Genomic DNA, 21,826 nt, shown 5'->3' on the forward strand with positions numbered 1-21,826 from the left:
GCCTGGTGCACCGATGCCCGTGTGCGCACATGCACATGCATGGCCAGGGCAGGAGGCCTGGGAACGCAGAAGCTGCCCCTTCTCCTGCCCCAGGCCCCCAGGGCTTCCCGTTTACGAGACATTATCTATCAAAAATATATTAACCCAGAAGCCTGTTTCCATCAGAGTCTCGATTCCAGGGACATTTCCAGATAAGCCTTATCTCCTCACTTGTGCATTAGCCCTGCTGGTCGGGGGCCTGCCAATCACTGCTGCCCCTCCTGCCCCAGCCCATGGCAGGATGCCGGTCCATGACCTCACTCCATGTGGGCAGGCAGGTGAGGAGACCTGGGGCACTGCTGTCCCATGCCCCACCCCACCCATCAGCCCACAGAGGGCACCTCTTTTCCAAGGACACGCCTGAAGCACTGGGGCAGCTGCAGGCAGCCAAGCCCTGCCCTGCCTGCACCCCTGTGAAACCGGCATGCTGCTGCCACACCACCGCTGTGGGTAGATGAGTAGATTCACTGAGTTTACCTGTGTCAGTGGCTGCAGTGAGTTTGGCCTACTGGAACCCTCTCCTTCATAAAACACGGGGACCTGGGGTTGCCCAAGGCACCCTGCGGGGCAGGGGAGCCAGGGAAGGGTACGTGCATGCCCACACCTTGGCCTCAGCCAGAACCGGGTGCTGGCTCTGGCTCCTGCCCACCGTCCCAGCTAGGCTGCACCTTCAAAGGCTGCGCGCCCTGGCCCGACCCCACTAATGGACGCTCGGGTTTCCACCGATGCCGGGCCTGATAGAGGCCTCTCCTGGGGCAGTCGGCTGGGCGTTTTCAGGCCACACAGAGCAGATCCGCCTCATTACACACTCAGGGGGCTCAGAGGCTCCTGGGAGTCGCCCTGGGCTGCCCCTCCTCCCTTCTGTGCCCCAATTCCTCCACCTGAGCCCCCTCCTTCCTGGGGCTTTGAGGAGCATGGTCTTCAGACCAGTGGGGAGGGGACAGGTGGGGTGGAGGTGGACACCCGCACAGAGTTCCTGGAAAAACGGCTGATTTGGGGATGGTATCACTTCCTGAGGGGTTCTGGGCCTTTTGCCTCTCAGTGGGAGATGTGTGGGGCCCACCCTAGGGCCGCAGGTAATGCGGGGTCAGCAATGTGCCTGACAAGTCTCCTAGCCCTCTGGCATGGCTGCTTTTCTTCTTCCATTTTATACATGGGGACACTGAGGCATGAGGTTAGGGAACTTGTCCAAGCTCACACCGCAGGCAGGGAGAGGCCCGAATCTGTGCCCTGGCGGCAGCAGCCATGTTCGCCCTGTGTGCCCAGCTTTCCTCCACATCTGATCTGGCCCCAGAGCCAGCTCCCATGGACTAAGTGCCCCCCATGCCTGGCACAGTGGGGGCTCCACTGGGTCACATGACCCCTCATTAGAGAGAGGCAGTGACACACCCAAGGTCACTCTGCCCATGCAGGCCAGGACCTGGGGCCGAGCTCAGAGCTTTCTGTCCCAATGTGCAGGGACCCTGAGGGAGCTGGGGAGGGAGGGGTCAGGGAGGGTGTGGCCTGGCCCCCAGTTCAGCCCCACACTGAGGAGGAGGGAGGTTTCCTCGCCTCAGAGGTGAGTCCTCAGAGCTGGGTTCGGACCCAGTGCTGGCCCTCACCAGCAGCTCCCAGATCTGCTGGGAGGTGACCAGCCTGGACAACACTGGCAGGTGCTCAGAGGGGCCTCTCCTGCCCCCGGGGACTGACAGGCTGGTGGCTGCGAGCCCAGCTCGGTGCTGACTGAAGCCCTCCCAGAGATCTGCTCCATTTTTGGGCTGCTCTCCTGAGGGACCAGCCGGCTAGCAGGGAGCCTGGTGTGGGCTCAAGGCCGCTGCCAGTTTCCTGGGCAGAGTGGCTTCAGCGAAGTGGTACTGCCTTTCTGGTGAAACAGTCTGCAGGGCCGGGTAGGGTGAGGAGGCCGTGGGGCACAGCACACAGTGGGGTGAGGCCCCAGGGAGAGGGGCCACTGCAGTCCCAGGAGGTGTCTGCTCAGGCAGCAGCAGTTGAGGGGGAGCCGGCTCCTAGGCAGAGGGCTGTCCTGATTCACGATGCAGACAAGCCGCCCTGGCACCCGCAGCCTGCAGCAGTGGAGGCCACGCTCACTGGGGCCACACTCTATCTCACTTTCCTACAGGGCCAGTCCCCTCAGGGGACTGAACTGGGAACCCCACTTCCCCATGGCTCTCAGCTGTTGCCCTTGACTGCTGCTCTAGCCCTGCTGCCTGGGTCTGGGCCAAGGTTGACCAAGGGTGGCTGGGCCATTCGCCATCGCTGGCATCCTTGCAGCACGGGGGCTTTGCTCTGCTGCTGGTGTATTTAATTAACTGCTTTCTCCCCAGCCACCACATGCACACGGGACACACACACACACAGACACACACACACACACACACAGACACACACATACACACACACACGGCTCTGGGGCTTAACAGCCCCAAGTCATTTGATCGAAACCTGCCCCTGTTAATATTTTTAATGCCATTTGCAAATTAAAGCATAATGCACCGATTACTGGGATAAAAGGAAGGCCTCTGCGTCTGTCTGGAGACCAAATAAAGGAACGTTTGAACATCTGTTCATGCTACAAATGTCTCTAAAAGCTTTGATTTCCCCTCAGTTGACTCCACCATCTCACCCTTTCCTGAGTATCCCACAGCCCGGGGCTACAGGGAAGGGTGGTCTGTGGGTGCAGGGGACGGCAGATGGTGCTGCACAGGGCACCCTCACCATGCTACCCTCCACTTTCTGGGAAGTGTGTGGTTCTCAAACTTGAGGGCAGGGGCTTAGGGACTCCTGGTGTTGGGGTGGAAGAGCAAGCCTCCACCTGCTCTGCCCGATGCCCTGGCCAGGCACCCTGCTATTCTCCAACTCCCCTGTGGGTGCCCTCCCTGGACCCAGCTGCCCAGAGAATCCCCATTCTCCCTCAAGGCCCAGAGTGTCCCAGGAGCTACCCAGTGGGGTTGAGAAGCGCAGACACTGCAGACTCCCATAGCCTACGGACTCTGAGTTTGGGTCCCTCCCCTGGCCCCTACCTGGGCAGGAACTCTTGGGATTCCTCTGAGATTCCCCTTGGAACACAGTTGGGGAGGGCGGGGGCCCTAGTGAAGTCAAAGAGAGAGACACCAGTAGAGTGGGCTGGGGCCATGGGACATTTATTTGTAGCCGTCAAGTGTCTGCCCACCTGGGGGAGGGGTGAGACAGGCCTGCAGGTGGCCAACAAATGGGGCAGTGGAAGACACTGGCTACCAGCCCTCTGCCCAAGGCCCTTTCCTAGTTGGGCTGGTGGCTGTCCTGGGTGGGAGTGTGCAGGGGCTGGAGGACAGACCCTCCTGGCCCCAGCAACACATCCCCCTCAGCTCCTCACCAGGGCTGAGCACCAATCCTGGGGGTGGGGGCTGCTGCTGCAGGACTGCAGGGAGAGACTGGGAGAGGTTGAAGCATGACTGGTTGGGATTTGGCACAGCACCCTGGACTGGGCCGGGCAAGGAGGCCCTGGGGGAGGTCACTGGACACTCAGGGAGACTGGACCATGCGCTTGTGGGTGTCGAAGACGTAACGCTTGAAAGTCAGGCTGAGTGCTACATGCTGTAAGGGCTCGCTCCGCTCAGCGCTCTCCTCCTGCCTGGTAGCCTCCCCGCGGCCGGCCCGGGCCCGCTTCTTGAGGGCGGGTGTCAGGATCTTCTTGGACTCAGGGCTGAGGCCACCTGCAAGGCACAGAAGACAGCCTGACACTCTGTCATACCCCAAGCACCTGTGGGCTCTTTGCCTGCCCACCTGCCACCTAGACTCACCCCTCTTTTGCCTCCCTCCGCAGCCAAGCAGCCCTGAGGCCTGTGGTCCATTCTGACATTTTGGTCCCTCTGGCGCCCATCAGATAGGTGTACAGCAGGGCACTGTGCCTCTTGGGGCCTCGGCTCACTGCCCCTGTGCTCAGGCCCTGGAGGGACTGCTGCCCTGTGCCGAGTGGTCCATTGCTTTCCAGTGTACTCATGCCAAGTCCACATCTGGAAACTAGGCATCTGAGGCTCCCTGGGTGGGGTGCTCCCTGATTGTCCCTGGAGACACATTATTCTCCACCCTCTTGTGTGCCTGAGAGGCTGACCCCTGCAGACAGCATGACCAGGTTTAGCAGTGGGAGCCCCAGCAGGCCAGAGTATGGGAAGAGAGGGTAGTCAGGGTGTGTATCTCTGGCTGCCTTCACTCCCACCTGCCCTCAGTGGGATATGCAGGCTGCATACCCAGCTGCCCCAGTAGCAGTCGCAGGAGCCACCACCCACTGGGGCTCCCTGCCCCATGCCATTCTTACAGTGTCCCCTCGGCTCAGTTTGCCACAGCCCTGAGAACTTGCTCCCGTCAGGACACCCCAGTGAGGCCATGGGGCTCACAGAGTCAGTGGCTCATCCCAGGATCCTCTGCCAGGGGTAGATGCTGCCCCACCCCCAGGCTTGGGTTGGTGCAGCCCCCACCGCTTTCCAGCCACCTCTATGAGCTGCTTTAACCAGCTCATGCCTCCCTAAAGACCTCCCTCCAGCTGAACGTCTGAGTGGAAATCTGTCTCCTGCTGATGCCCCGACTCGCGCTCACTCCAACTCCTCCATCTTCGCCATGCTCTGCAGCCCTGCTGATCACGGTCCATTCCTGGGCTCCTCATCGCACATGCAAGCCTCTCACATGCTGTTCCCTCTGCCTGGAACACCCTTCCCATCCTAGGCAATGGAAGTCCCACTCATCCTTAAACATGCTGCTGCAACTGCCCTTTCTCTGGGGCTTGTCTTTTTATTTTTAAATTGACAAATGACAAACTGTGTATATTTAGTGTTTTATATATATATATATATATAAAATATATATATAGTGTGTGTGTGTGTGACAGGGTCTCACTCTGTTGCCTAGGCTGGAGTGCAGTGGTGTGATCCTGGCTCACTGCAACCTCTGCCTCCCACCTCAGCCTCCTGAGTAGCTGGGACCACAGGCTCGTGCCACCACGCCTAGCTGAGTTTTTGCATTTTTTTGTGGAGATGGGGTTTTGCCATGTTGCCCAGTCTAACATGATGTTTTAATATATGCATACATTTTAGAATGATTAAATCAAACTAATTAACATATCCATCACCTCACATACTTATTTTGGTGATGAGAACATTTAAAATCTATTCTCTTAGAAATTTCATTGAATATTATACATTGTTATTAATTACAGTCACCATTCTGCACAGCGGATCTCCTGAATCGACTTCTCTGGTCTAACTGAAACTGTGAACCCTTTGACCAAGATCTCTCCATTCCCGCCCCAGCCTCCACCCCCAGACCCCTGCAACCACCCTTCTACCCTCTGCTTCTATGAGTTTGGGTTTCGAGATACCATGTATAAGTGAGATCATCAGCATCTGTCTTTCTGTGCTGTGGGGCTTGTATTCATGAGGAATCTCCTGGTGGCAGCATGCTGCAGCCTTCACGCGGGCCACTGGCCACGGTGAGGCCACTCAGCATGCTCCTCGGCATCTGCAGGAGTGGGTGGCCCAGGGCTTGGAGCAGTTCCGCCCCTAGCAGAGCACCCCAGTGTGAGCACTCGCTCTGTGAGCCTCATGGCCCCACTGGGGGGTTCGGGTGGGAGCAAGCTCATGGGGCACTGTGAGAATGGCATGGGACAGGGAGCCCCAGTGGGTGGCGGCTCCTGAGACTGCTACTAGGGGCAGCTGGGTATGAAGGCACTGAGGGCAGGTGGGGGTGAAGGCAGCCCATACCCTGCCTGCCAAGGAGGTGTCCCACCAGGATCCCCTCCCCATGTGCACAAAGGGCCTGTACAGGCTGGGGGCCTAGAGGTCCAGAGCTGGGGGGAAGCTGGGCAGAGGGCTCAGCTTCCTACATGCCGTGGGCACTTGTGCCACTGTACCTACTGGCAACTGAAGAATTTTTCCTCTTTCCCAGTCCTGCCCAGTACTAGCTTCCTTCCTGAGAAGACAAGGCAGCCACGAGGCTCACGCATCAAGCTTCAGTCCAGAAGGCCCTGGCCTGTCATCTCAGACTGGGAGAGCTGGCTAGTGGGGCTGTGCGGGTTATTTCTGGCTCAGTTTCCTGAAGATGTTGGCCACCCACTTTTTTATATGGATAAGAAAATGAAGGTCTAAGACGGCAGTGACTTATTGGAAGCCCCACAGTGAGCTCAGAAGAGCCAGGATTTGAGCTCCAGCCCTTACCCAATGGCAAAGCCAGCTTCTGCTCTCCACTCAGAGCGATGGGTGGGGGATCCAGCTTTCAGTGGGCTTCTGACAATGGTTCTCAAGGCTGTGAGAGTGTCATGTACTGGCCCTACAGCTCTAGATGTTTAAAAAGGTGACAAGGGCTCACACCTGTAATCCCAGCACTTTGGGAGGCCGAGGCGGGCAGATCATGAGGTCAGGAGATCGAGACCATCCTGACTAACATGGTGAAACCCTGTCTCCATTAAAAATATAAAAAATTAGCCGGGCGTGGTGGCAGGTGCCTGTAGTCTCAGTTACTCAGGAGGCTGAGGTAGTAAAATGGCATGAACCAGGGAGGTGGAGCTTGCAGTGAGCCGAGATCGCGCCACTGCACTCCAGCCTGGTCAACAGAGTGGGACTCAGTCTAAAAAAAAAAAAGTGACAAGGGTGCTGGATAAAAAGGCCATCTGTAGAGTCAGTCAGGGACAGCCTGCCCCACTGCACAAAGGGTCAGGTCTCCCTCTGGCAGGCGGAAGTGAGATTACTGGCCATCTAAAGCCTGAGTCCTCTGGGAAGACTGGGGACATGCAGCTGATATGAACGGGGCTCCAGGAGCCAGGCTGGCCATTGCACGCCTGCCTGAGGGACATGTGATACTGTGGCTGTGGGGACCTGTATTAAGGAAGTGCCCCCTGTGAGCAGCACACCTTACGTGGAGCCTGAGTGGTGTCTGCTCTGCAGGTTCCGTATGTAGGTGGTCTGCCCCAGCTTGGGATGGGGCACAGGGTGTGGGCATGGGGAGGACCCTGGCCAGCCCCCTCAAGTGAGCACCAGGCCTGTAGGTATCTGAATCCCTGAATCAGAGCCTGGCCTTCCTTCTGCAAACAGAGCAGGTAGCTGGCAGCAGACCCCGACAAATGGCATCGGCAGCCCGTCTCCCTCTGGTGCCAGGAGGTCTGGAGGCTGAGGAGGCGTGGGGCTCCCCGGCGTCGGTGCTGGGCTGGGGAGACAGGCGTGGCCCAATCGGCAGTCCATCTCGCCCGTGATGGCTCTCGTTACACACAATGCCGACCTTGCACTGCCTGGCGCAGGCAGAGCCGGAAAGTCTATCTGGCACTGGTGAAGATGTGGCCATTTATTTGCTCTTCTGAGATGGTCAGGCTCGTTTACCTCTGCTCTATTATGGACTGGCCGGGAAGCCACACCTGGAAAGCCTGACCAAAGGGAGACCCGGACATGGAGCTGCATGGATTTGTGGCAAATGTCACCAGGAGCTGCTTTGTTTTCCCAGTGGCCTTTTTAACATTTTATTTATTTTTTTTATTCTTAGCCATGTGGCAAACAGAGGGAGGTGAAGAGCACCCCAGGGTGTCACATGGTGAGAGCTGCTGCCCACCCAGCCAGACTCTGGGGGTCCCACCCTGTGCTTCTCCCAACCTGCCTCTGTGTCTTTTCACTTAAAAATATTCAGGGAACATGCCAGGACAGGGAGACAAATGGCGGTGAACACGCAGACCAGGGCCCGGCTCCCATGCAGTTCACTCATCTAAGAAGGCACAGCCAATGAACAAGGCAGTTAGATCTCCAGACAGCAGAAGGGTGGCCAAGGAAACAGCACCATGGTCACTGTGTGGGGACAGGGCTACTTCAGCGTGTTCCAAGGGAAGAGGAGGAGGAGGAGGAGGAATGCTGGACCCAAGGCCAGATGACAGGAACCAGTCATAGATATTGCTGGCACAGATCCACAGGCAAAGGGAATTTGAGTGACAATTCCTGGGGGTGGGTATGTGAGAGGCACTGAGGGCAGATGAAGGCATGTGCCATGCGTGGTGCAGTATGAGGGCCTGGCTCCAGGGTGACCACAGCTCACCATGTCCACACGGTGCCCTGTGTGCCAGGCCCCCCGCCCTGTGCACTGACTTGGGGTCAGAGTGTGTGGGAACGTGGTGACAAGACCATGTGCTGAGTGCTGACTGCCCATCTGCCTGGTGTCTACCTCCTGCAGGCCCTGGTGTCTCCAAGGCAGGCAGGACAGGGCCTGCTTTGCCACCAGCTCTGCTAGGACCTACGCTGTCAGGGAGGTGCAGCCCTGCCCCCATCTTCCTTCCTGCACTGGGGGCTGCTCTGGACCTCTGGTCTCTGCTTGCCCCTGGCTCACGGCCCTGCCCCTGTGTCAGCCTCCTCGCTGCCCTCCTGCACACCTGGCCCGTCTCTGCCTCAGGGCCACTGTCATTGCCAATCCCTCCGCCTGGAGACTCACCTGGGAGGCACACCTGGCCCGTCTCTGCCTCAGGGCCCCTGTCTTTGCCAATCCCTCCGCCTGGAGACTTGGGAGCTCCGGCAGCTGCAAGTTTACTTTCTTCGAGTCACTGTACAACTGTCACCTCTTGGTGAGGCCTTTGTGACCACCTTGTTTAAAACCACAACCCCCTCATGCTGCCCTGACCCCCTTTTACCCCACTATTTTTCCTATAGCTTTTATCACCTTCTAACATCCTCTATAATGTCCTTGTTTTGGTGTTTGTTGTCTGCCTCTGCTGAAGTGACAAGCTCCACCCTGACAGGGAGTTTTGTCTATTCACTGTCGTAACCCTAACACCAGCAGTGATTGCTGGTGAGTGGCGGATACTCAGAGAACACTCTCCGAATAAGTGTTGGAGGAGACCCTGCTGGGGCTGAGGGGCAAACTGCTCTGGTTTTCCAAGAACCTGAAGGGCAGCTGTTTAAGCACTGGCTGGTGACAACCTGGGAGGGACAAGGTCCCCAGATGGTCACAGTGTGAATTAAGAAAGGCACTTCTAGGAATTCAATCCAAACAAGTGGTTTGAGATACGGCAGAAGATGTCGACACAAAGATGTCACCACAGCATGGAGGTACTTAATCCTTGTAACACCGTGTTGAGGAAACAGGCACAGAAGAGTTAGTAGCTTGCCCAAGGTCACACGGCTATTTACAGGCAGAGCAGGAACACTGGGCTATCTGATTCCCAAGCCTGTGTGCTTACCCACTAAGGGAGCGGCACGTTTTTGAGAACTACAAAGGGCCTCTAAGACCAAGGGAGGCCAGTCCAGACCCATCCAGCATCTATTAGCCGCAGCAAAATGTTCTGTGGGACTAAAAGTGATACCTGAGAAGAGTTTAAAGTTACACAAAGAAAGACTTCTGTTATAATGTTGATTCAAAAAAAATGCAGCAATCAAAATTTTTGGAAGAGTTCTGCTGCAGTCCTGGGATGAAGGGAAAGAGACCGGAAGACTGCCCATTTGGCTGTCAGGGGTCGGGAGTGGGTTGCAAGCACTGTTCCTTCTTTCTTCTTTTATGTATTTCCCAAGGCTTCTACTGTGACCCTGGGTTCCTCATAGGGGGACGTCTGTCACAGGCCCCCCCTCACTGTGGCGTCCGGCATCCAGCTGGGAGCCCAGAGAAGGCACGGTGTCTACCAGTGCAATCTGGCTGGAACCTGCTCAATCCATGGCACACAGGGGCCAGGGAGGGGAGAGAGGGCCAGGAAGCTCGCTGATATCTCTAGGCCCATGGTGTCGTCTCTGCCACGCTCTGGGCTCTGCCCAAGAAGGATAGGGACAAGAGGTACGGTAGGGGTGGTGATGCTCATGACTCCTCCATGGCTGCTGGAAGTTCAAGGTCCCCACGCTGCTGCTCTGCTGCTTGCATCAAGAGCAATGACTGGGAGGTGTGGGCGCAGGAGTCCACCCTCCTCCAGCTCTGCCTCGCTGCCTCCTTCCTCATCCCACCTGGCTGTCCCAAGGATTGCTCTGGGGCCCGGGTCAGACATCTAGACCTGGCTCCACCAACAGAAGCGTCATTCTCTTTTTGGCCTCTCTCTCAGCCTCACCCCTCCTCCCTCTCTGACCCCATCATGTACCACGCTTCAGCTATGAGAAGCCAAGCAGGGCCTTGGAACTTGCGGTTCCCTCTGCCTGCCATGCTCACAGTCTGCTGCTGCCCCTTCGGAAAGCACCCCTCAGCTGCCCGGCTGAGTGAGATCCTCCTGGGTGCCCGGCCCAGCACCACTGTGGCTGTCATTGCCTTATGTGCCTGCCTCCCCCAGTGGCCTGGGAGGGGGGCACCTCTCCAGGATTGCGTGCAGGGCCTAGCACACGGGGCTCAGGAAGGTTTGATGAAAACAAAGGGAATGAGTATGGATTCATCCTCACAAGCACTCACAGCAGGGGTGCAGGACAGTGGAAGGAAGAAAAATGTCCCAGCAGGGCAGGACCCCTGCCTGCAGGACCAGAAAACACCTGTCTGCACTCAAGTGACCCAAGGGAGAAAGAAATCCAGGCTCAGGTGCCAGGCTGGCCTGGCCCCCTCTCCCATGTGCTGGAGGGTGGCTCTCTACCTGGCAGGGCGGGCTAGGGTGTGTGTGTGCTACACGTATGTCTGTAATTCAATAGGGCCTCCTTTTTCCCAAACCTCAGGATTCTCGGAGCCTAGGGCCCTGCTCCACCCCCTGACGAACCCAAACCCCAGGATGCAGTGGGGGCAGGCGGCCATGACCCTGGGGGCAACACTGCTCCTCATGGCTTCCCGTGGGGACACTCTCCCAGGGCCAGGCTGGCCCTTTCTCACCAAGCGCCAGCTCCACACAAAGGCACAATGGGCTGCAGGCTGCTGGGTCCTGGCTCGGGCTGGGGTAATCAGAGAAGAATGCGGGAAGCACAACTGTTTCCCAAGCCCTGGCCACGGTGCCGCCCTGACATGGCCATCAAAGGCCGGCAAATTGCCTCCAATTGCTGGCGTTGCTTTCATGTTGGGGGCCAGACTGGAAGAGGGGTCTCCACGCTGGTGGGTGGCTTGCATGCCCTAGTGGGAACGGAACCCTTGCAAGCAGCTTGGGGTCACTGGCCCCCTTTGTGGCCCTGTGGGGTTGGGGCCGCTCCAGTCACTTCAGCACTACCCACTGCTATAAACAAGCAGCTTTGGAGAGAGTTGGAAGAGAGCCAGAGTCAGGGGCAGGGGCTTTCTTTGGGGTCAGCATCCTGGTGATAACTGACAGCTGGGAGCCTAAATGGCAGGTGGGGCTGATATATGGGATGGCCAGGCTGGACAGCCACAGAGGGCCTTGGATTCAGCCAGGCTCGGGTCTGGACTAGATACTGGATCCTAGGAATAGGAGGGGCTGCCTAGCAAGGCCACCCCCCTCAGCAGGAGCCACGGGGCAGCTGGTACAGAGAGCCTGGTCCCTCAAGAGGGTGCTGGTGGGCTCCAATGTCAAGTTCCTTCCACCCCAAGGTAGGAAGCTGCCCTGCACAGGCCACAGGTGGTCATGGAGGTGTGTGGGTGGCACAGTGCTCCGATGAGACCTCTAAGTCAGGGCAGAGCTGGAGGCAGCCCTGGCCAAGAAGGAGCTGCCCCCAAGGCCAGCGGTGGGGAGACAGAAAGAAGGGGGAACCTGGCAAGGGCAGAAGTGGCCCTAACATGGGACCTGGCGGTCATGTCTGAAACGCATGGAGCTATGGTTGACATCAACACCCCCACATATCGGCGGCCAGCCAGGCTCATGGAGGTGCAATGACTTTCCCTGGCTTCCTGGCAGTTGTGGTGCAGCTGAGTCTGAATGCACACCCCTCTGCCTGCTGGCAGGGCAGGGTAGCCTGGGCCCGGAGGACAGGCAGAGGGGATGAGGGCTTAGCTCTAACACAGACCTGGCTGGGGACAGACAGGCCCAGAAGGACAGGCCTGGCAGGGCTGGGGAGAGCCAGGTGGGCAGAGAGAGCCAGTGTGAGCACAACCTGAGGGGGGACAGCCCTGACATCAGTCTCCTCTGTGAGCAGTGACAGTGACTCTGGAATTCTCCAGCCACCTCTTTGTCAGGCTGGGCTCTTCTGTTTTCCCAGGGAGCTAAAGCCTTTAACGTTGCTGGCTGGGGCGGGCCGGCTCCTTGGTTTTCTCTCCTTCCCTCCCTGCTATGGATCCCGTATGTAAACAAAGATGCAATTTGCTTTAAAAAGATAAGGTGATTAAGTTTTTATCAGACCTGTACTCCGCTGTCCCTGCAACAAAAGGAATTAGGGGGAGGCGGGCGGCAGAGCGGGCCCTTCGCTGGAGCCTCGCTCTTTCTGAGGCTCTCAAGCTCACACTTGACGGGCTCATGCGCCCCTTTGATTGGGCGGAAGCGGAGGCAACCAGCGCCCCGCACCCCCATTTTGATGTCTTAATGTTGCCTAATTCCTCCTTTAATTTATATTAAGCTTCTTAGCAGCAATGATGAATTCTTCAAAAACAAAAAAGGGCCCTTTGCAGAAATCTTTCCCACACCATGTAAATTGAAATTATAATGCAGTCAAAGCTGGGGAGATTGGGGTGTGTGGGGAGGGAACACCGGCGTATTATGCGGAAGGAAGCTTTTTTTTTTTTAAGGCAAAAAACAAATCCATTCTGAAATAGGCAGAAAATGACTTGGCCCTGAATCTCAATTACACAGGGAGGGGCAGCCTCTGCAGAGGAAAGTTTGTTGTCCTAAATTCTCAGTCCCTCTGGGACCGGCTGGACCAGCTGCCTCCTGGAGGGGCTGCTGCAGGGATGGCCCCCGTCCCTCATCAGTGGAGTCCCAGTCTACCCTTCTAGAACGGGATCCCCCACCCTGCAGAGTGGCCATGAGGCCTCCGTGAGGTGTGTTCATAGAGCAGCCAGCCCTGCCCCAAGGGTTACCCTCCTTGCTGTGCAGGCCAGAAGCTCAGGCTGGGGCTCACACAGCTGCGAGTGGGGCGCCTGCCCAGCCTCTTGGGACAGCTCAGAGGGTGGTTTGCCACAGGCTCCTTGGAGGCTCCTGCTCTAGGTGTCCCTGCAGGCCCAGCAGGAGCAGGTCCCTGCTCCAGGGCACGGGCATGGGGCTCCTGCACATGAGCAGCCAGGACCCTCTCCCACCGGCCTGTCCTTAATGCTGTTGCCAGAGATTCTTCTAGGACAAAAACCCAACATTCCTCTCAGTTCAGCTGTTCACTGAAGACCTCCTCAGCCCCTCACAACCACTCAGGCAGGGCCTCGATTCCTCTAAGGAGTCACTCAGAAGCTGCCCCCACAGCCCTGCACGTCCTTACCACACACTCCTCTCCCATCTCAGCACTGCTCCAGCCTCGAGACTGGCGCTCCCGCAGCCTGGGGAACCCATGACACTTGTCTACCTTGCCTGCTTCTGTCTCCCTTGGCTCCTTTGGCTCCCTCGGCACAAGGCTCTGTAGCATCTTGGCTTGGCCTTCTCTGATGCCTGCCCAGCCTTCCCCTAGGGCCAAGGCCCCCCACACTCTACCCTGAGTACAGATCCAACGCCCCCAGATATAGTCAGGGCCTGCAGCAGCCCAGCAATGCCAGGAAAGGGCAGTATTGGTGACCTCAGCCCGTGTGCACTCCACCTCAACTGCCAGTGGGGTCAGAGCTCCCCCACCCACCTCCAGGGCTGCTCATCACCCTCCTCCAGCCTGACAGCCTCCACAGGGTCCTGTCAGTGCACAGAGGCTGGGGGGTGAGCAGGTCTGCCGACCACCTGCCAGCTGGGCCGGTGGCAGAGGTGGGAGAACTGGACCGCACAGACTTTCCTGTCTGCCCGCCCAGAACTGGGAAGAGGAATCAGTGGGGAGGCCTGGGCCTGGCCCCTTCCCCTGGGGCTCATGTCCCCCACCCATGGGCCAGGGCAGTTGGGTGGATGCCCAACTCCTCCGTCCAGAGAGAATAAGACATGCACTTGATGAGTTGGGGCCAGCTGGGCCACAGCTGAGCTGCTTCAGTGGCAGAGTTTCCAGAAGGTGAGTCTGGGCAGCTGTGCTTCTGGGGACCCTTTTGGCTGGCCCTGGGTGGGGCTGAGGTTTGACAAGTGTCTGGATGGGAAGGACACTGGACTGCAGCCCTGGGCAAGCTGGGCTCTGCAGGTCAGCAGCTGGGATGTGGCTTGGCCAAAGGACCCTCTGCTGCTACCATTGCCACCCTCACAGTGACTGCCTTTCTAGTAGCCAAATGCCTCCCACCCAGCCAGGGGCTGCACAGACATCATTTTATTCCAGCCTCAGGACATCCTATAAGTCACTTTACTAAAGGCAGGCGCAATGGCTGCCTGGGGTCACACAGCCGGTAAGCCAGGAAGCAGCGATTCCCATCCAGGCCCCAGGTTCACAAAGCTGTCCACCATGCCACAGGCCTGGGAGTCTGGCTGCAGGGAATACAGCAGCCTGGATGGCAGTGCCATGGGTGGGAGGCGGCAGGGGGCTGCAGCCATCTCCTGTGGAAGGAGGGAGGATGGCAAGAGACAAGGGTGTGGGATCACCTGGGGACTTCCCCAACCAGACTGATGTTTCTTCCCACCCGGCATCTCCCAGGCCCAGGACAGTGGGGCTGGGCCAGGTGGGGCCTTGTCTCCAGACACTTCCAGGGCGGAGGCCCAGGGTGCCTCTGTGTTGTGGGTACCAGTCAGGGGACCACTGGCCACCAGGACTGGGGGCTGCGGGGCCTTACCACTGTGGAGACTGGCACTGAAAGCAGCCCAGATGGCCGAGAGGGGGCCTGACAGAAAAGACCATCTTGTGTGAGGGAGGTCTCGCCCAAAATGCCCCAAAATGGGCACCAGCCAGTTCTCATCACAGAAAGAACCCCAGTAGCAACCACAGCTCATGTTCACTGCACCTTTACAGGCTAGGCACCACTCCACATGCTCCACAGACAACAGCAAACCTCAGTTCACAATCATGCTATTCACACACACCAGGAAACTGAGGCACAGAGCACTCAGCAACTTGCCCAAGGTAACACAGCAAGAACATGGTGGGCCTGAGCTCAAACCCACCACAGCCCCATGCCCAGTAGGCCATCCACCCTCAGGAACCAGTCCCAACCCTCAGCAGTTGTGTGCCCAACTCCTGCACGGATGGGGGCTTTGGGAGGGCAGAGACTGGATCCCATTTGACAGCATGTCCCAGTGCCTGGCATAGGGCTTGGGGTAGGAAGGATCAGAAAAGTGCTTTCTGTGCCTCAACTCATGTGAGGAGGGTACATTATCCACTCCATCATTCAGAGGTAGAAATGGACGCCCAGGGACACAAATTGATGTGCCCAAGGTCACACAGTCAGTGGCAGAGAAGTGATCACATGTCCTCATCAGTAGTTGGAGAAGCCCAGGTTCCTCTCTAGCTGGAGCTAGAGGAAGGGGCTGTCTCTCTTCTCCACTAGCACCACCAGCTGCCACCCTCTCCCTGTACTGTTGGTAAGCCAGGCCTGGTCCATGACATACACACACACAACCCACACATAGATACACATGTGCCTCTAGAATGAGGGGGCCCCCTAGAGGGCAGGGCCATTCCTTCAGCAGGTTTTGTTTGGTTGGAATGGTGGCTGTCCAGGCTATCTCAGGTCACTGCAGAGGACAGTGACCATGCCTAGGGCCCTTCCTGAAGGCAGACCTCGACACCTGAAGGGCAGGCAGGGATGACAGTGGTGCTGTCGGAGCCTGAGCTCTATGCTTATGGCTGGGGTTTGGACACCAGGTTTGGTGACACAGCAGCTTGACTGGCCCGCTCTGAGCTTTGGTTTCGTCCTCAGTTGGGGTGAGGGATGGTGGGAACAAGACACATGGCCTGGCTCTCTCCAGGAAGCACTTGGTAAAGAGAGGCCACTGCCATTCTGATCATGGCTGTGGCTGAGGGTACCATATCATTGTGTCTCCATCAACTTGGGGCTAACCTGAGGCTGAGCCCTCCACTGGGCCCCGTTCCTGGCTGCTGCCTGGCCTGGGTGTGCTGGGCCGTGTGCTGGACAGACACTACCTCATTGCACGACCACGATCCCCTGTGAGGGAGGCCCAGCAGGAGTCCCACTCTGCTGGGAGGAAGCTGGGCCTGATGAAGAACAGGGGCCTCTGGTCAAATGCAGAGCTAGTTTTGTCCTCTTTTTGTTCTCTCACAGGCATCTTGAGGCAGAGGGAGACTTGGATGCAAACCACCTGTGACAGCAGTGAAAAGCCCTGGGAAGAAAGGGAGGGAGCCGCAGACAGACAGTCGCACCCAGGCATTCAGAGGAGGAGGAGGAAGGAAGCTGGGGTCAGGAAGACTGTGGTGGAAAAGGTGACATTTCCCTGGGCAGGTCTGAGTGAGGCAGCACGGCCTCAATGGAGCAGTGGGTCAGGCAGGAGTGGGCCACTGATAGCTGCCCTGCTGAGGCCCTGGCTGAGGCCCTAGGAGCTGACCCACTCCCATGGCTCCCGTTCCTCCTTCTGGCCTGGAGGCCTCACACACATGCTGAAACCTCCTGTCTGCTTGTGACGCAGGGATAACAGGCGCCTGACCTCCTGATGCTGTGAGGATGCTGAGGACGTGTCTAATGAGGGGAACAAGGCCTGCCTGGGGACATAGATGCTCTAGGGACATAAGGCCCCACACTGCCAGCAGCACAGGGAGGACACTCCCCCTGCTCAGGGCCGTGGAGACCACCGCTGCATGCAGAAGCCCTGGCGCACAGTGTGCTCGGTTAGTGGGCCTTTCCTTCTCTCCTTCTTTGTGCCCAAAACCCAATGGCTGGCCAAGGGGAAGGGCCTGCTTCAACCAAGGGTGCAAAGGCCGGGCCAGGATGCCCTTCTGACCACACAGCCATATGCTCTCAGGCCGTCCTCTGCTCCCCTGTGGGGCTAGGACTCACGCCAGCCTGCCCCTTCCAATGAAAGAAAAGGCTGTGTGGCCAGATGCAAGGATGGGCCCCTCCTGCAGGCGGCCCTCCTCCTCAGACAACCCCCCAAGTCTGGCCATTGCAGGAGCACGGTTCCTGGTGGCCTCCCACGGAGCTCCATCCCCACCAAGGGAGCTGAATTTTAATACTCCAAACATTCACTCCCTAAATGTGTATACTCTTTAACAGCAGTTAATCTTCAATTAAAATACCTAGAGCAGAAACTAAGATAACTGGTTTAAAAGGTAGAGCTTATTGACAATAAAAGTCTTCTTCATATTGCCTTTCTTTAAAAAAATCCACATATTAAAAATGTCATTTTTATGACTTGGTGGGAGAAAAAACCCATCTAGAATAATGAAGGCGAACAAAGGCCCAGGGAGCAGTCATTTTCCAGAGCCCATATGTAGCACCCTGATTACTATATCAGCCCTGTTCCCAGAGCAGAATGAGAGGCCGTGGGCAGGTGGCGGCCCTGGCTGTCCCCTCACTGACAGGGGAAGGGCAGGGGTGGCGCGGCATCTCTGGTCCCCATCCACCCTCCTGATTTGAAAGCTGCAGACTCCAACAGTCTATCCCTCCCTGACCTGCAGGGGCTGAGGCCCAGGGTGAGCATGGGTACAGGGGCTGGGGCCTGGCACCCTGTGTCTGTGCTGATGGCCATGTGCCCATACACTGTCCCTCGGAGGCAGATCCCAGAGGTAGCCTGTGGCTGCAAGGCCCAGGGGAGGCAGGTATGCCCATGGGCTGACCTCCCCCTCACTGCCGCCCACTGAAATGCCCACATGCTTTCTGATGCTGGCTGCACTCCTGCTGCACACATGTCACCCGCTGGCCATGTGTCCACCTCAGCTCTCAGGCCTATGTGACCAAATGGGTCCCTAACGCCCAGCACAGGGCCAGGTACAAAGCAGGTGCCCACAAGTGGCCACATCCTGGTCCCTGGCCCTGTACCTACCTCACAGCTCTCAGTACCTCCCACCGCAACTGCCTCTTGGCTCACCGGCCATGGCCTCGGGCTCTCTGCAGTAGCCCCCTGGCCCAGTACTGTCTGGCATTGCTGCTGAGGGGCTGAAGGGCCTTGTCTAGTGGCACTGTGTGTCCTTTCTTCCAAAACACAGTCTGTGCCTCTGCCCTGGGCAGGTTACATCTCTTAGTGGCCATGGGCTCAGATCCTGCATTGTGGCTGGGTGGGGGCTGTTTTACACCTGGGAGATGGTTCCCCTAGGTCTTGGAGTGCATAGGCCTCAGCTTGGAGCACCTCCAGCCAGGTGTCCCTCTACCCTCAGAAGCCTGGGCTCCAAGGGCTGGTGAGAATGGGTCTTGGGGACAGGGCCAACACCAGTGAAACAGAGCTGGTGTTTGTGTTTCTGCAGCAGTGTGAACGCCAGGACTCCCATCTGAGACATACCAGCGTGTGTACCAAAAGGACAGCTGTCAGGCCTCTTTCCCAGGTCTGGCCCTGCAGCAGCCAGGCCAGTACCCTGGGAAGGTGCTTGGCTCTGCAGGTGCCTGGCGGGTGGTGCACTGAACTTCAGTCTCCTTGTCTGTGAAATGGGTCCTGCTGTTATGATGGGGAGTGGGGAAGCCCTAAGAGAGGGCCTGAGATAGGGAGGGCCCTGGAAAGAAAGCCTCTTCTTTGTTTTTTAAAAAAAGTATGTGGAAGCCTTAAAGGCCAGGTGCCTGGGCGCTGGGAAAAGCTGCCGCCTCCTGCTCCTTCCCACGGACACCCGGCTGCCACATGTGGGCCTCTGATAGCAGGGCTAGGCTCAGAGGAAGCCACTGTCCTCTGAAGACCCTGAAAGGCCAAGGGAAACCAGGGCCACAGGAGACAGCAAGCACCAGAGGAGATCTGGGGAGGGGGCTGGACCCACCACGCCCTTCCCGGCTCATGGTGCCCCACACCAGCCCGAGGGTACATGGAGCTGGCAGACAGCGAGCCTAAGGCAGCACCCGAGCAGCCTGTGTGTGCTAGGCCCGGCCTCTGTCTTCCCTCACACACTCTCTCAGGTGGGCACAGGTGGGCTCAGAGGTGAGGTGGGAGCTGATGTGCACAGTGGCCTGGGCAGGATGCTGGGAAGGGAGCTTGGCGTGAGGGGCAGCCTTCTGTCACCTGCCTGGCTCTGCGTGGGGCCAGGGATGCTCTGGGTCAGGGCAGCAGTAATGGCACTGAGTGCCCATGGCTGCTGGGCCCTGAGCGAGATGCCACGTGCCTCAGCCCATGGAGGCAGACCCTGTCTAGAATACAGGTGGATGGCAGGTTCTGTCATGGGTGAGCTGAGGCACCCTGGGTCCCCTTGCCTATGATGAGGGGACAATGACCCTGCTTCCCTGGGCAGGCCCCATCTGTGCAAGACTGCGTGCCTGGTGGGCAGGGCCCACATGTGGAACCCTGCTCCCTGGTGAGGAGCAACCAAATGACACGGCATGAATGACTTGCGTCAATTCCCACAGCCAGGGCATGGGGGGCTGGGCTTTGAACCTAGGCGGCCGGCTCCAGAACCTGCATCTGCAGTGTCTGCTGCCCTTACTGGGGGCTGGTGCGGGTCTCTTCTTCCTAACTCCCACTCTGGGTCCCACATGCCCTGGCTCAGAGCCAAGAGGCTGACACTGGGCATGAGGGCTGCCAGAAGGCTGTTAGGAGCTGCAGATCCCTACCCCAGAGCACACAGCTCTGCCCTCAGCTGGCCACCTCACCCTTGCAAACTGGGTGAGGAGGAGCAAAGGATCACCACGCACAAAGAGAGGACCCAGGGAAGCCATGGCTGGGGCACACTCAGGCACTCGCCCTTCTGGAAGCGCTTGCCGACTCCTTCCCATGGCCTCCACAGGGTGTCCATGGTGCCGGGCACCTCCCTCTGGCACGGCACAAGCAGAACCTCACTCCTGCATTTGTTGCTTGTCTGTCCGCCCATTATTGCCTTCCGAGCACCCGTTGGGCACCAGGTGCTGTCCCAGGATCTAAGGACCGCCTGAGTGGGCCAGGTGGGGCCGCTGTGCTGGTGGAGTCCACAGTCCAGGGGGTGTAAGACCCACACACATGTGTAGATAAATTGCAAAGGAATGAGAGAGCACCTGATAGGAACGGGTGTCAGTAACCAAACTTTACAAATGTGCCGAGAGAAGAGCCCATCAGTGAGGGGCAGAGAACTGGGAGCACTGGTTGGCTTCAAAGCGCTTGCTCTATCACTCACTCCTGCCATGCCTGGGCTCCCCCACACCCTGAGCAGGCCTGGAGGGCACTACCATGACAGTTGTGGCCATGTCCTCCCTGCCTTCCCCAGATGGGCTTCCCCACTTGGTCACCAGCCAGGGCCTAGTACCTCAAAGTTGGAAACACCTTTGGGGGTTATCTGGGAGGTCACCCCAACCCAGGAGGTGTGGGGTTCTTCTGTCTGTGGGGAAACAGATGGGAGGCTGGTGTCCTGAAGAACTCTCCATAGCTCGGGGCGGGAGACCATTTCATTTCTTGCCTTTTGGAAGTAATGAGCACAGCACCAGTCACTGCTTTAGAGGGCAAGGAACTGTGGTTTGGAGAATGCCATGGCTGACCCAGGCCAGGGAGTCTGTGCATTCATTTAATCAAGAATGCCAGCAAGCGCCTACTCTGTGCAGGCATGCACTGGAGGCAGGGCTGCAGAGGTGAGGGAAACACGCAGGCCCAGTGTGGGTGTTCTGGCGGGAGACAGGCGATGCCAACACATCCATGTGTCGTACGACAGGTGGTGCCAGCTGCTTGGGAGAGGGGAGTGTCAAGAGGGTGTTTTGCTCCTTTAGACAGTGATCAGCAAAGGGCCCAGGGTGGGATGACATCTGAACAGGGACTTGTGAGGGATGAGGACACTGGGAGGGAATAACACCCAGCCCGAGGGCACCGAGTAAAGGCCCCAAGGGCCAGCGCTGGGGCCAGCATGTGGGGAGAGCAGGAGATGGAGCTGGGGTGATCATGGGTTATGCAGGTGTGTTTATGTGGGTGCCTGAGTGGTGTAGAAAGTGGGGGCCCCTGCTAGATCTGCAGAGGGGCTGGGTCTGGCTCCTGAGAGCAGGGGCCCTCTGGCTGCCTCAGGCCCTGGGCGCAGACCACAGCACGGAGCAGGGAGAAGAGCTAGATTGTGGCCACTGTGTCCTGCATAGCTTCCAGCCCAGGCCTGCAGGACCCACTCCAGCATGACCGTCTGTAGAGAACAGCAAGCAAGGGCCTCGCTCTTTCAGACACAGAAGCTCAAAGCAACCAACATTCTGGGTTAGGTTTTTTCATTTGGCAAAGCTGATTCACATCTGTTTCACCCCCTTCTATGGTGGTCAAAGCTCTAACCCCCTCTACCTCCCAAAATACAGTGGCAAAGAGGCAAAAAGGTCCCTTCCCCACACGTACCCCTCCTGAGCCTGGCTGTGCTTGTTCCTGGGCCCATGCCCATCTCACAGCAAGCTCTCCCCGGCAAACGCCACCTCCTCTAGAGAGTACACATTAGCTGAGCAGACAGGTGAGAGGATGAACGGGGAGAAGTGACTGCACAGATCACTCCACCGAGTGACTCCAAGTCCCACTTTTGTGTTAATCATGACTTTGAATTGTCACAACAACGTAAATTATATCCAGGAGGAACAGTCCCAACTATGGGACCGTTCATGAGTCAAAGCACTTTGACAAGACGCAGATACATGTGATGATACGATAAAAATTTAGGGCCAGTGCCTTCTATTTTAAAATAGGTTGTGTGGCGGTAGCATACCCATGACACGGGCCTCCCTGCCTCCAGGACCCAAATCCAAATCCATAGCATCTTACGGGTGCCACCAACACAGCCACCCCTGCAACCAGACTCCCACTTTCTGCTACCAACATGGAAAGAAGGTGGGACTGGATCCATGTGGGCTAGGCTTGACCGGCTAGGTGCTTTCTCAAGCTAGTTAGTTCACATCTGGGGCCTGCCCTGCCCGTTCCGTGGGA

The 21,826-nt window shown here is 57.8% G+C and overlaps 1 protein-coding gene and 1 long non-coding RNA gene across 8 annotated transcripts in view; one reads left to right on the forward strand and one right to left on the reverse strand.

The window, feature by feature from the left end:
• LOC144339354 (uncharacterized) overlaps positions 1–11,335 on the forward strand; it is a 204,903-nt gene extending 193,568 nt beyond the window's left edge. Inside the window, exon 2 of the long non-coding RNA XR_013414328.1 lies at positions 6,412–11,335. This is a non-coding gene — a long non-coding RNA (uncharacterized LOC144339354). The remainder of the gene's footprint in view (positions 1–6,411) is intronic.
• Positions 3,156–21,826, reverse strand: part of EEFSEC (eukaryotic elongation factor, selenocysteine-tRNA specific) — a 253,633-nt gene continuing 234,962 nt past the window's right edge. For all 7 annotated transcript variants that reach the window (XM_077993686.1, XM_077993684.1, XM_015130096.3 and 4 more), the window contains one exon: positions 3,156–3,728. In XM_077993686.1, coding sequence (XP_077849812.1) covers positions 3,696–3,728 — 33 coding nt within the window. In that variant the 3' untranslated portion in view covers positions 3,156–3,695. The remainder of the gene's footprint in view (positions 3,729–21,826) is intronic.

Source organism: Macaca mulatta, chromosome 2 (assembly GCF_049350105.2).
Source record: "Macaca mulatta isolate MMU2019108-1 chromosome 2, T2T-MMU8v2.0, whole genome shotgun sequence".
Classification (NCBI taxonomy): Eukaryota; Metazoa; Chordata; class Mammalia; order Primates; family Cercopithecidae; genus Macaca; species Macaca mulatta.